This window comes from Emys orbicularis, chromosome 14 (assembly GCF_028017835.1).
Source record: "Emys orbicularis isolate rEmyOrb1 chromosome 14, rEmyOrb1.hap1, whole genome shotgun sequence".
Lineage (NCBI taxonomy): Eukaryota > Metazoa > Chordata > Testudines > Emydidae > Emys > Emys orbicularis.
This window is the reverse complement of record NC_088696.1, coordinates 18911788-18925189: the sequence shown is the minus strand read 5'-3', so window position 1 is coordinate 18925189 and position 13402 is coordinate 18911788. Positions and strand designations below refer to the sequence as shown.

The following is a 13402-nucleotide window of genomic DNA, read 5'->3' as shown; positions in this document are numbered from 1 at the left end:
GTGCAGACTTTCACCACCCAAGAAACTATTACCAATGCAGAAACGGCCAGAGAGTGGCTTCTTCGTTCTGCTAATGATGTAAGTGTAATATGCTTAAATTACATAATGGAATACATAACAGAGCTTCCCCACGTCTGTTCTAAGCAAGCTCTGGAGCAGAGCCAACAGCTGCCCAAACACATGCTATAAACGTTGGCAAATGTTTAATGTGACAGATCCAACTAAATTCCATTACCACTAAAGTTACCGGTTGCATGTCTAATCTTAATCCGTGATGAAGCCACTTAGGTGTTAAGACAAATGTTTGAGTTGCACCTAAAATCCTTTGTATAAAAGTACTTGAATAGATTGTAGCCTGTATCTCAGAACCACCTTTAATATGGTACAACTGCCAGACTTCTGTGAGGTGGAGGAAACTTGGAGATGCTAGCCTACGTGGACTGGCCTGCCAGTACTTGGCAAAACATTCAAAGCTACACACAGTTATAGTTGAAGCAATAGATGGAGGCTGCTGCAGCAGATGTCCAAATTGTGAATAGAGGTCTTCAGTTCATACTCTGGCATCTCGCTCCTTCCCTCATTCTCCTACCACTCATACTTTGAAATGCAAGTCTTATTTTTAACTAAAGAAGCAATCTCTAACCCACTCCCACTAGAGTGACTATATTTACTTTTCAAGATCAGGGTCTGAGAGCATTTCTCCTGTAAACTATTCATATAACAGCACCTCTCTTAGTCCAGAAATACCGAAATACTTAACCTGAATCTCTAAGTCAGGTGCTGAATTTCAAGCCTGTCACTTGGGGTTGATCCATTAAAGAACCAAGGCAAGGATTTCTGACCTTTTGATAGCCAGGAGTATCTTTGTAACATAATATCAAACAAACTCAGGCTGCTCCAAAACCTGGTCAGCAAGGGTTGATGTAGACAGACCTGTTCAGCACCTTGTCCTGAAGGTTGAGTATGTTGCTCCAGGATATTTGCTATAAGAAGACCTAAACTATCTTTGAACCTTGCCTACAGTTGGGTCAGACACACATGCTACTGAATCTCTTATGTCTGTATTCATGATAGTAAAGTTCAGACAGAGCAAATATACATATATAGCAACAATCAACAATGTTTTCTTAATGCCAGCAGTAGCAAATATTAAAAGAACAGTCGTCATTGTGTTAGCACACGTAAACCAGCTTCATGGCTGATCAGCAATGCAAAATATTTAGCAGTGTTGTGTTTAACTATTTTATATTTTTATTTTATTAAAGCCTTCTGCTGTGGCCAAGCATTTTGTCGCCTTGTCTACCAATGGTGTAAGTATAACACTTTGTTTAGACCTATGCTGTAGGTTCTAACAATGGACTTAATTAAAACCCTGTAAGGTGTGGAAACGTATAGGTGTGAAAACAATCCCTCATGCTTTCAAGATCATCTTGCTCTTGGAAAGGGAGTCTTCTTGCAATTTCAGGTACAAGAGAATAATATTCCCAATAGTGGATTATGGGAAAATCCAGTCTCCAAAGGGCCTTCAAAGGATGGTTTATTTAGGATGGGAAATGTTGCTCAGATCTGCTTTATATACTTATGCTTTTCTTTTAAATCAAATTTGTAAAAATCTCTACTCCATATCATTTTCTGATTTACAGTTCAAATGGTAGCCCCATTATTAACAAAGGGTGCCACTTCTTGCTTAACTAGTTATGTACTCTTGGGTAAAGTCCTGATGTTAAGTGGGTTTTAAACACCATTTAAACCTTTGGGCTGAGTTCTGCAATGATGAAAGTAAGCTGTTGGGTGTAAGTAGTGTAACACGTAGTCTTGGCATTTGGTGGGTATGTACAGTGAAAATTTGCATGCATAAAGGGGCTGTAGTGTAAAAAACTAAAGCAAATTAGTAAGAACATCTATAATAAGATGAGGTCTGCATTTACCTCAAAGCCTTCTGCAAGTTGATTTAAAGTTCCTTTCTCCTATCCCATTCTCCATTCTGGCCCTGCTGCATGTAAACTATTCATTTTGGACAACACTGAATGCCATGTTGGTTCATTACACTACTTGCCATTTACAAATTTTCTGATCACTTTACACCACTAAATTTAACTTCTTGTTTTGGGACCACTGACCGATGGTACATTGACCAGGAGGAATGAAGGATCAGTCATGGCTTATTTTCTGGTGGAGGCTTTAAACTTCTGACCCAGAGTATGAAGTCAGGGAGATGTGTTTTGTGTGTGTGCTTTAGTTATATAGGAACTAGTATCTTTAAGCTAACTATAACTTTAGCTACATAAGCATCCTGGAGTTGCTGTTTATGATGTCTGAGTTCTCTAATATGAATGTGTTTATCCATTTTATTTTTTATTCTAGCCTAAAGTTAAAGACTTTGGAATTGACACTGAGAATATGTTTGAGTTTTGGGATGTAAGTAAATGTTTAACACTAAGCAATAGATGCTAACTGTTAGAATAACTTAACCTGCTTCAGAAAAGCCAAATTAAAAGGTCAAAATCCTGGAAAAAAAATATGGAGGTGCTAAAATAAACCCACTAGTGCTTTAAGACAATAATATATTAGAAGAAATTGAGGGAACATGTCAAAGTAGTGAAATATATCAATTTTAGCCATTCAGTTTAATGTCTCCCTATCAAAGGTCAGAAGAGGAGCTTTCTGTAGGCAGTGCTGTCTAGACAGCTGTTGAGTAACAGGAGATAGCTCATTGCTCCCAGCGTAGGTCTTACAAGTAGTTATTATAAGCTGTGACATTTGACTGTTGCACTCTACTGTATAATTTAGATCAGTAAAGGTCAAATATCCCAGAATCTGACCTGATATTTAGTAATGGACTCAAATTGTAAGTACAGTGAACCTTCACTCAAACCTTGTGAAAAATAAATATATCTGACCTATGCCTGAAAACATCAGACAGATCACTATATTGCTCCTTGTTACATGCCTGACAAGAACTTTAAAACCTAATTTTAAATATGCTGTTATTGAAACCATGAAAGCTATTTAACCTTCAGGTTGGTTTAACCCTTATAACAAGGATTCTTGAACAGTTTCGTAGCCTGGCCAACTTGTCAATGTTTTGTGGCACACCGCCTCTCCCATTTGCAATGCCTTCACATTGCTGTAGTTGACACAAGAATTACTTGTAAGCAAAAGTAATATTAGGACAGCAGTTAAGCATATTTAGCTGCCTTTGATTCAGGATAGCAGCTGGAAGTGAGGTAGGAGCCAGTACCAGGTGATCTGCCAGCTCCCTGGACCACAAGCTTTGATCTCACTGACTGACCGCCTCCAAACACATTTGCCTCCTAATGGATGCACATAAAACATACCAAGCATATTCACCAATCAGATCACTGAGCCACTCTAGAATTATTTTACGGAATGGCTTGTTTTCACTTCTGATATTTAAGATTTTATTAAAGAAATCCCTTTCTCTTCTCTTCCTCCCCCCCCCCCCCCCCCATATAACCAAACTGATAGTCCTTCATAGGCAATGGACACAGCCCCACATTGCCAAAAAGTGATTCTGTAAAAATGACATGAAACTACATTTTGGTTTGAACACTTAAGGTATCTTATTCTGGAACCCATAACAAGTGTAAGCATCTTCTGGCTCTGTTCTACCAGTTAAACTAAACCCATTCCCAGAGATGGTCTGGTATGGGTGTGCAGAACAAGGAAAGACACAAATCTCCATATTGTATTAAAATAAAAACTTGTGTTCTGAAGAGCAAAACTGAATTTGGAAATTTCTATTTAAGATCTAAAGAGTGCAGTATGAGAGGAGTTAGTAGAACTTGTTGCCATATGTTTAAACACAGAATCCTCATATAAGGTTACTGCTATCTAAAACAAACTTTTATTTGCAGTGGGTTGGTGGCCGTTACTCATTGTGGTCAGCCATTGGTCTCTCCATTGCTCTGCATGTTGGTATGTATCCATATTATATAAAAATACTCAACATGGCTTGCATGATCAGCAGTGAGATTTACACACACTGAATATGCTAAAATGACCTATAGTGAAATAGATAACTTGGCTCTTTGGATTTCAGTAGCACATCTCAACTTCTGAAATTGCACCCACAAATTTGCCTTTGACAAAATGGCCAACCATGCATCTTGGCCACTTGCATGGTCAAAAATATTTTTGACTTCTGTGCAAAGTCAGTCATTTTTTATTTCCATTTTCTAAATGACAACTAAAATTTCCTGGACACTGACGAGGCAATGAGGAAATAGACTTGTGCTTTTGAGATTGAGTATTGGGAGTTGCAGTGTGTGAAATACTACTTCGCTGTGTAAAACTAAATGGATTTCTTCCATTCTAACTAAGTGGCAGATAGGCAGCGCCCTTCTGCCTGCCTGAGCAACCCAAGGCTGCTTTTAAATAAACATTGCTGGCATACTGATTTAGCTGCACTATTTGCTCTTGATCCAGTAGTCTACAAAAGCAGCTCCGTACAGAGTTACTGGTTTCATCACTAGTTCCATTTTCTCCTCCTCAAAATTTTATACTGAAGAGGGACAGGTTTATCAATTCTGTAGTGTAGTTGGGGGTGATTAAGGCACCAGTTTTTTCTAATGTGCACTGATGAGCAGTGCTGGTTAAGGACCATAATGATAGGACTGTGTGTGTGTATTATTTTTTTTTTATATATATATATAAAAAAATATACATAAACCAAGCTAGGCAAATTATTGATAAAGTTCTCCAATTTTTTTTCTAGGGTGAACCATGTGTCTCATTAATTCAGAGACTGATCAGAAAGCTATGCTGTAGTAATTCAGATACAGATAACAGATGCTGCCTCTGTGTACATTTCCCTGTGTTACTTATTCTGTCTCATTCGGCGTTCAGGCTAAGGTTAAAGTATAAAAACTTACTGAAGTTGAGCCCTGAAATTTTAAAGCCAAGACTTACTCAAAATTAAGTACATCCCAACCTAGGGGGCACAGATAGAGCCGAAGATATAAAATGTAGTAGAAATGCAGCTTTCCAATTCAAAATTTCACTAATGAAAGGAAATCTTAGTGTACAAGAATCTAGGCTGTGTTGAGGCCTTTCCTTCCAAGGAAACCATGTGTAAGCTGTGATGGTTAAAATGCACTTTTTTTTTTTTTTTTAAGGTTTTGACAACTTTGAGAAACTGCTTGCAGGAGCCCACTGGATGGTGAGTATGCCAATGCTTGTTAAATATTGTGTTCCCATTAACTTGGTACAATGTTGCTATTAAGACTGCTGGTGGTGACAAACTTTAAAGATCACCTGTTGAAAAGTACCTGTCTTCCCCAAGCTCCTTATTGTTTCCACTGCTTTGAAAACACTTTCTGTTGGAGCTCACCCCTTCCTTCCCAGTCTTAGATCGGTTTTTATTGCCACTCTTCAATTTGGGGGACAATTGGACCAATCTCAGAAGGAAGTAAATTTCTTTGGTCACTGTAGTTTTTTCTTTCCTACATAGGACAACCACTTCCACACTGCTCCACTGGAAAAGAATGTGCCAGTTCTGCTGGCCATGCTGGGTGTCTGGTATATAAACTTTTATGGCTGTGAAACCCATGCACTCCTGCCATATGACCAGTACATGCACCGCTTTGCTGCTTACTTCCAGCAGGTAAGGCTCAGCTTGTACGGAAGGTTGTCTAAGTCTGTGCATAGATAGTTCACGGCCTTTTGAGGTCAGGGTGCACTTGGCTTGTTAGGGTAAAGAATCTCTTTTTTTGATGATGATCACTGGAGTGTAATATAACAGGCTACTTCACCTGGAATGGTCCCTTAGAATATGTGTTAACTACTTATGCTAAACTAACTGTTCCATGTAGTATTTAGCTATGTTAGAGTACCTTTCCCAGACTTGACGAACTCTGTAGCTTGAAAGCTTGTCTTTCACCAGCAGAAGTTTGGTCCAATAAAAAAATATTGCCTCAACCATCTTGTCTTTTTAATAGCTTGGGATTGACATTGCTAAAACACTGCATACCTAATATAATGGCATTTTGGAGGGTTCTCAGGAAGAATACTATCTTGGTAACAGACAGCAATACAACTATTGGCTGTATTCACAACCATCAATAGAGAGGCTCATAAAAACCCTGTCTCAGCACAGATTTCGTTAGCATCCCAGCCTTCCTGATGTCCGCAAACTAAACTAACTTTAACATGTTTAAAATTGATAAAGATAAACAAAGTTAAAGTAAATGGAGAAGTTGTTACAGGCCTAATAGAGGACTCCGCAAGAACAAAAAAACCCATAGGGTATATCTGATTATAAACTTCTAACCTCATTGCTTGTAGGGTGACATGGAATCTAATGGGAAATACATCACCAAGAAAGGCACTCGTGTGGACTACAATACTGGCCCTATTGTGTGGGGTGAACCTGGAACTAATGGGCAGCATGCCTTTTATCAGCTCATTCATCAAGGTACAACTGTAAAACTGGTGACCGCTATGCAGAACACCTGGGCTTGGGAGGAAATTCTGAACACCAGATGCTGCAGAGGTTGCAGAATTATACTGTCTTGAGGGCAAGGTATTGGCTCAATTGGCATAGGCCTCTTACCTACCATCACCCTATTGTTAACCAGTGGCCTTAGAAGGCAACATGCTCTGGTGTTGCAGCAAAAGGATTTAGACTTCTAAAAAACTAATACTCTAAAGTAGAGCTGGTCAAGAATTTATGAAATGTTTCTTGGAAAACTTTTTGCTACTGTCTTAGACTGGTTTAGAGTGGCTGAAACTTGTCAATTTTGGGTTTCTTCTTTTTAAGAAAACTCTTCCTGCTTGATTTTAATACAAAGTATTCATAGGTTTCTAACATTGTCTTCCCTGTAGGAACTCGTATAATCCCCTGCGATTTTCTAATCCCAGTCCAGACCCAACATCCAATCAGAAATGGCTTGCATCACAAGGTAAAACTACTTGTGCTTGTAATCATTGGCAGCCATATTTCCTCTCTCTACTGCTGAAGAGACTAGAGTTCACTCAACACTATAGTATATCCAAATTCATCTGTTTTAGACACTGGACCACATTTTTAATGTCTGAGACTGCCCCCCACACACACACACACGGGGTGTGGCAGAACAATCTGACTTGAATACACAGCAGTTTTGTTTCTGCAGAACTTGCAACTCTCTATTCTAGAGGCAGACAAAATGTGGCCTATTGGTGCTTTGAGGGGTGGGGAGAGGGAGAGAATATTGCAGGCTTAGCCTGCAGATTGCAAGAAGTCAAATGTTCGAAGGAGATGAAACCTTTTCCTTAAGAGATGCTCCTGACCTCCAAGGTTTGCAAGTCCTTGGAGAATAATTCATAAAGATACCAACAGGCTATTTATCTTCTGAGCATTGTCTCCTATAAACCTGGACTGATTTAATAAAGGTTTAATCAGTCCATTTATATTGGCACACTTTTTAACATAACTACAAACTGATTTTCCATTACTTTCCCAGTGCAATACGTAACTTTCCCAGTGCTACCATTTTATTTCAAGCTTCGGGGGGAGGTGTCCTCAAATTGAATTACTTCCAGGGCCAATTTCAAATACAGGTTGCCAGACTCCACTTAAATTACACTCTCTAGATTTTTGTGACAAGATGTTAACACTGATTTCAGACAAATATAAAGAACCTTTTTTTTTTTTTTTTTTTTAAAGGGAGAAAAAGCCATTTCACTCAATCATTCCTAGGCACATTAGAAATGATATATTATGGTGACCTGATAGGCACTACCCAGAACAGGATGTGATCTCTGCCTTGAGCTTGCAAACTAACCCATGTGATGCAATGAGGAGGTAGCATGATAGTAAAGAGAGGAGGGATGATGGGTAACTGCAATATGAATGTTTGTTCAGGTAGGGCTGGTATGTGGCATGACATTAAGGTTTCTGTCTCCGAGTTAATGGATTTCTCAGCTAGCAAACTTTGTATCAGCCTTGAGGAGAAGCTGGTGAATTGGTGTCATCTGATTAAGAACATCCCATGGATTTGGGAGGGGGAGGGGGCTGGCATGGAAGAAAGTGCAGACTCTTGTGGATGAAAGTGGTAAAACACAAGGAGCACTACAGAGGTTGGATCCAGTGGTGTGGCTATTGTGGTGGTTTCTGAGGCCCCACTGAAGTCTGATTTCACCCTGAATCTTTAAATGCTCCTTGTCATATATTCATGACACTGAAAAGCCTTCTGACTCTACTTGGAGGAAGAAAAACCATATTTCTGTGGTGCTGTACCTGGTACCTCAATTTTAGCTCTAAGTGACTTGCCTGAGGTTGTGCAGCCTGGAATGGAATCCTGGTGCAGTCCTGGCCTCTTAAGCACTAGACCAGGGGTCGGCAAAGTTCAGCACACGGCTCGCCAGGGTAAGCACCCTAGCGGGCCGGGCCAGTTTATTTACCTGCTGACGCGGCAGATTCGGCCGATCGCGGCCCCCACTGGCCACGGTTCGCCGTCCCGGGCCAATGGGGGTGGCGGGAAGCGGCGCGGGCCGAGGGATGTGCTGGCCACGGCTTCCCCTGCACTAGACAGTGCTCCCTCTCCATTAACTAGAAGGGCAGTAATTTGACTGGCTTGTTAATATCTAACTTCTTCCCATTAGATCCTTCTGGCCAACTTTCTTGCTCAGACTGAGGCCTTGATGAAAGGAAAGACTGCTGATGAGGCTCGAAAAGAACTGCAGGCTACTGGGCTGAGTGGAGATCCTCTGGAGAAACTTCTTCCACATAAGGTATCCATGTGGTGACAACTGTAATTCAAGTTACTCTGCTACATTTTGGTGTTTAGAAGTGGTGTGTGGGGGTGTGGGGGTGTGTGTGTGTGTGTGTGTGTTGCAGACATTAGGGTGGGGTACTATTGAAATGTTTAAATGTAGTAGGCTAGGAGAAATGGGGCACCTTCTGGTGGCAGTTGGCTAGATATGAGCAGCAGCAAGCTGCAAATGTTGAATTTTTAGAGATTCAGTGGCAACTTGGGAGGTCTCTCTATGGGGCAAATTCCTCTTTAAAAACCAAACCATGTCATTGTTCTGCTACCAGAACACTGCAACCTTGCAGCACTTTCCAGACAGTACAGGCTTTCCATGTCTAGCCCTGGAAGCCTGATCTTACTGCACTTGCTGTCATCCCCATAGTGCTGAACGTGTGCATTTAAGTCTGCTTGGGCCTAATTTTTAGGTCCAAACAAAATCCAAGCCCACAAAATCCAAATCCAAGTGGGCAGACTTGTTTTCAACCTGACCCTTCCCCATCTCCCTCCTCCACCCCCGAAACCTGTGCCCATGAGGTCAGCACAGCAACAGCTGGGTGTGCCAGCATGCCCTGCTCCTGTCATCTGCAGACCCCTGCTCTGCGCTGCAGAGTGAGAGGCACTGCAACTCCTTGGCACACTCACTCAGCATCACACTGTACAGCTAGTGGCAACATCCTGATCTGACCAGGACCCAACACTTGTCGTTGAGCCCCATTGGGTTTGGGTTGGGTTGCAGGGCTCTACTGTGCATGCTCCTGGCATTTGGAGATGACGACAATTTACTACTATTATGCTGACACACTTATTACAATATGGTCTATGGGGATGACCAACAGATAGAAGGAGAGAATAGCAATTTCAAATGCTTTTCATGTTGCTCTCTGTACAATCTTTAATTAAAATAAAACATAACTTGGTGTGTGACTCTCTGGTACTAGGGGCCTGGAAAAATAGATTCATGTGACTGTGATGTGAGACTGTTTGGGATGTAACACTGTTTATTTTGTTTGAAAGGTCTTTGAAGGAAATCGCCCAACCAATTCCATTGTGTTTACAAAACTTTCCCCGTTCACTCTGGGAGCCTTAATTGGTAAATATATCTCATTACTAATAATGTTCAGTGATGTTTTCTGATGAGGCTTACAGTTAATTCTGGTTTGTTTTTTTATAGCTATGTACGAACACAAGATCTTTGTTCAAGGAGTTGTGTGGGATATTAATAGCTATGACCAGTGGGGGTAAGTCTTACTAACCTCTATCTCCAATCCTTATGAACTATGGCACTCAACTTCTCACCTATGTAAAAAAAGAAAGCTAAGGTAATGAAGCAAGTTAGCTACATATTCCTTGTGCTCTCCATCAAAGAGCAAAAGCTTCTACTGTGGCTCTAAAGACATAGAAAGGCAAGTCTATTTATGGGATAAAACATCTTATCCCCTGTTAAACCTGTGCATGGCATCACAGAGATATAATTTTGAGGAAAGATTAAGGGAACTCTACTTTTATTAGCGTTAAGAAACTGTATATGGGAGGAGGGGAGAAGAGGGAGAAGAATAGGTGTTTTTGCAATACTTACAGAAATATTAGCGGTGGAGAAAGACACTGGGTCAGAGTTGACCAAGAAAGTATTACAAAAAGCAATCCCCTTCAAGTAAAAGGCCAACATGGATTACCTTCCATGTATGGAAACTAATAGTAGGCAATATGACAGCACAGCAGCTGCCAAGATACTGAAGCAACCAAAAAAAATCCACCTTTTGATTTCCTTTTCCTGTGCATAGGGTTGTCCTCTGACGTAGGAGCCCTAACACTAATGTAGACTGTATTGCAAATGATACCCTCCACTGTCACATGAGGTGCATCTTGCACAACTTGGTCAAAACTTTTAAAAATGACTAATTTGGGCCCCCGGAAACTGAGGTGCTGCAACTTGAGACCTCTTACAGGGGCCTGATTTTTCAGGAAGTGCTGAGCACCCTTCAAGAGCTCTTCAGTTGGGTGCCTAAAACCACTAGTCACTTGAAAATCTTGGTTCTTGATTTAGCGGGCATGGACAGTACTTGGTTGACTTACCAAGTCATTAAATAAACCTTTTCTTTGCCTCCTGGGTCATGTGTATTTTGCTGAAGGACAGCAGCCCTTTGAGGAGTTCCCCACTTTTCTTCCTTTCAGATGAAGACTAGCCTTTCTCAGGAGCCAGTCAGTGCTATTCCTTGTCACTGTTACCACTGACTATGGCTCATAACTTACTCTCGGGTGTAGAAACTCCCAAGAGGAAGTAGAGGGGCTGGGATATGCATCAGATTCAGATGAAACTTGTACCTTCCTTTTTGAGAGGGCAGTGAAAGAGGATGAGGCCCTATAAAGCCCAGGACTCCACAAGGGACTCTGTTCTCCACTCCAGAGATCCAAGACCCTGTTCCTGTGCACTGCTAGAGTCTGCTTTCTGCATCTCTCCTACATAACTGTGCTACCATGATTCTTCCAAAACATTGAAGTAGAAGCTGAACAGAGGTCTCTGCAGGGTGTAATGCTGTCTAGGACAGCATAACGCCTCCTTTCCACACCTCACAGGTTATCCTTGCAGAAGGTGCCACCAGAGTGAGGAATGACCTCTCTAGTCCAGTGGTTAGGGCACCCATCTGGGAGGTGGGAGACCAGGTTCTTGTCCTATGCTGCTCTAGTGACTCTAATTTATCCAAAGTGGAACTGCTTCAACAGGAGAGAATGAGGGAGCCTCACTTCAGAATATCCTGAGGCCCCTGTTCAAATCTCTTCTCCCCATCAGGCAGAGTGGGAAACTGAGACTAGGTCTCTGATATCCATGGGGCTAAAAGTTAAGGGAGATGGCATCACTACCTCCTCTGGCCAGAGTCGAATGGAGATCTATCCAGTAGCCCATGGCAGGTAAGATATGCAGAGGAATGCCTCTCTTCCCTTGCTTTGTGGATCATTCTGGGGCTTAGGCATGAGGTAGGCCTCTGGGCACCTAAATGAGGCAGCTGTGTGTATGCCCAGAGGCCAAAACTTAGGCACCTAGGGAACTTCCCCTGAAATTTTAGGTGCTGAGTGAGTTCAGGCACCAGCTAAGCAAGGTTTCATGGATCACAGTAGTATCTAAGCTGGAGTTTGTGCCTAAATATCTTTGTGGGTCTGGGCCTAAATGAGTTTGTACTAATTTTTTTTTCTCCCCCCTCCGTAAAATGCAGAGTTGAGCTTGGAAAGCAATTGGCTAAGAAAATTGAACCAGAACTGGATTCTGATGCTCCAGTGACGTCTCATGATAGCTCAACAAATGGGCTCATTAACTTCATCAAGAAGCATAAAGCTTGACCTGAAAGATTCAGAGGACACCACCAGTCTAACTGCCGAACACACAGATCAATGTTGTAGTAATTGCGCTTTAGCTACTTTTAACCAAAATAGCACTTTACACTTGGAGCCCCGTAACTTGTTGCAGCTAATCCTGTTCTGTCAAATGTGTTAAAAATGCAAGCTAGTTTTGTGAAACAGATTGTATAGTTGCCTTCTATTTTTGTGGTTGTCAAACTGTAAAGTGCAGCTGTGTCCCTCACTACTCCCTCAAAGTTGATCACATGTACTAAAATCAGAAAATAAAAGACCATGGACAATAGAACCTCTTCACTCTTAAGTGCAAGCCTGATAATCCTAGCTTTACCAGTTAGTTCACTCAGTTTCAGAGTCTCTAACTTCAATTTGTGTCCTCTTCTTTTGAGACTGGTCTTACTGTAAGATAAGGGGTTTAGGATTAGGGGGAACTCCTTGCAGAAATCAAACAACTGTGTTGCAGCATTGCTCAGATTGTATAGTATATGTTCTCTGAATAAGACCTGGTCATAATGGCCACTGTAACCCCCAGGGATTCATAGTCAGGGCCAGCTTTAGGACCGGCGGGGCCCGATTCCGCAGTCCAGGTCTTCGGCGGGGGATCCGCTCCACATCTTCCATGGCACTGAAGGACCCCCTGCCGCCGAAATGCTGCTGGAGCAGACCGCCACCAGGTGAGCAGGGCCCTCTTACCGGCAGGGCCTGATTCCAGGGAATCCGCCTAAAGCTGGCCCTGTTCGTAGTTACTGCTATTATGCTAAACAGATAGGGAAGGTTGACAAGTGTACTATGGGGGCTCTTCTGTATTTACTTGTCCAGATTCTCCATGAGCTAGGGATTTACCAGACAAACAGCTACTCCAAAGAGGAGGAAACTTCTTTCCTGATGTGACATTGATGTTTTTTAGACTTCAGAAACACTTAGATGTTTGGTATATTTGCATTCAACTTCCTATCAAACTGCTAAAGCTTAGCACCACTTACTGAAAACTCCTCTGGTTTCCTAGATCTGTCTTTCAGGATCCTTCAAACAATTACAATTCCTGTATGTGTATTTGCTGCAAATTGAATAAAGAGAATAGAAAACAATCTTGACAGACAAGCCTTGAAAGTCTGTTATGGAAATTAAAATCCCCTTAGCCACTGTGTATCATCATGTTAACGCCACACAAGACTCCACAGGTGCCTTTCTTACAACCTCTATTTCTTTACAGCTTATAAAAATGAGTTGATGATCCCAATCAAGACTCTATTAAAAAAAAAAGGGGGGGGTGGAGGAGTCAGGGAGAGGGGAAAGCA

General features: G+C 41.6%; 1 protein-coding gene across 1 annotated transcript in view; it reads left to right on the top strand.

The window, feature by feature from the left end:
• GPI (glucose-6-phosphate isomerase) overlaps positions 1-13187 on the top strand; it is a 31709-nt gene extending 18522 nt beyond the window's left edge. Inside the window, exons 7-18 of the mRNA XM_065416317.1 lie at positions 7-78; positions 1266-1310; positions 2365-2418; positions 3879-3939; positions 5139-5182; positions 5474-5626; positions 6307-6436; positions 6847-6923; positions 8608-8736; positions 9771-9846; positions 9928-9994; positions 11966-13187. Coding sequence (XP_065272389.1) covers positions 7-78; positions 1266-1310; positions 2365-2418; positions 3879-3939; positions 5139-5182; positions 5474-5626; positions 6307-6436; positions 6847-6923; positions 8608-8736; positions 9771-9846; positions 9928-9994; positions 11966-12089 — 1032 coding nt within the window. The 3' untranslated portion in view covers positions 12090-13187. The remainder of the gene's footprint in view (positions 1-6; positions 79-1265; positions 1311-2364; positions 2419-3878; positions 3940-5138; positions 5183-5473; positions 5627-6306; positions 6437-6846; positions 6924-8607; positions 8737-9770; positions 9847-9927; positions 9995-11965) is intronic.
• The last annotated feature ends 215 nt before the right edge of the window (positions 13188-13402 follow it).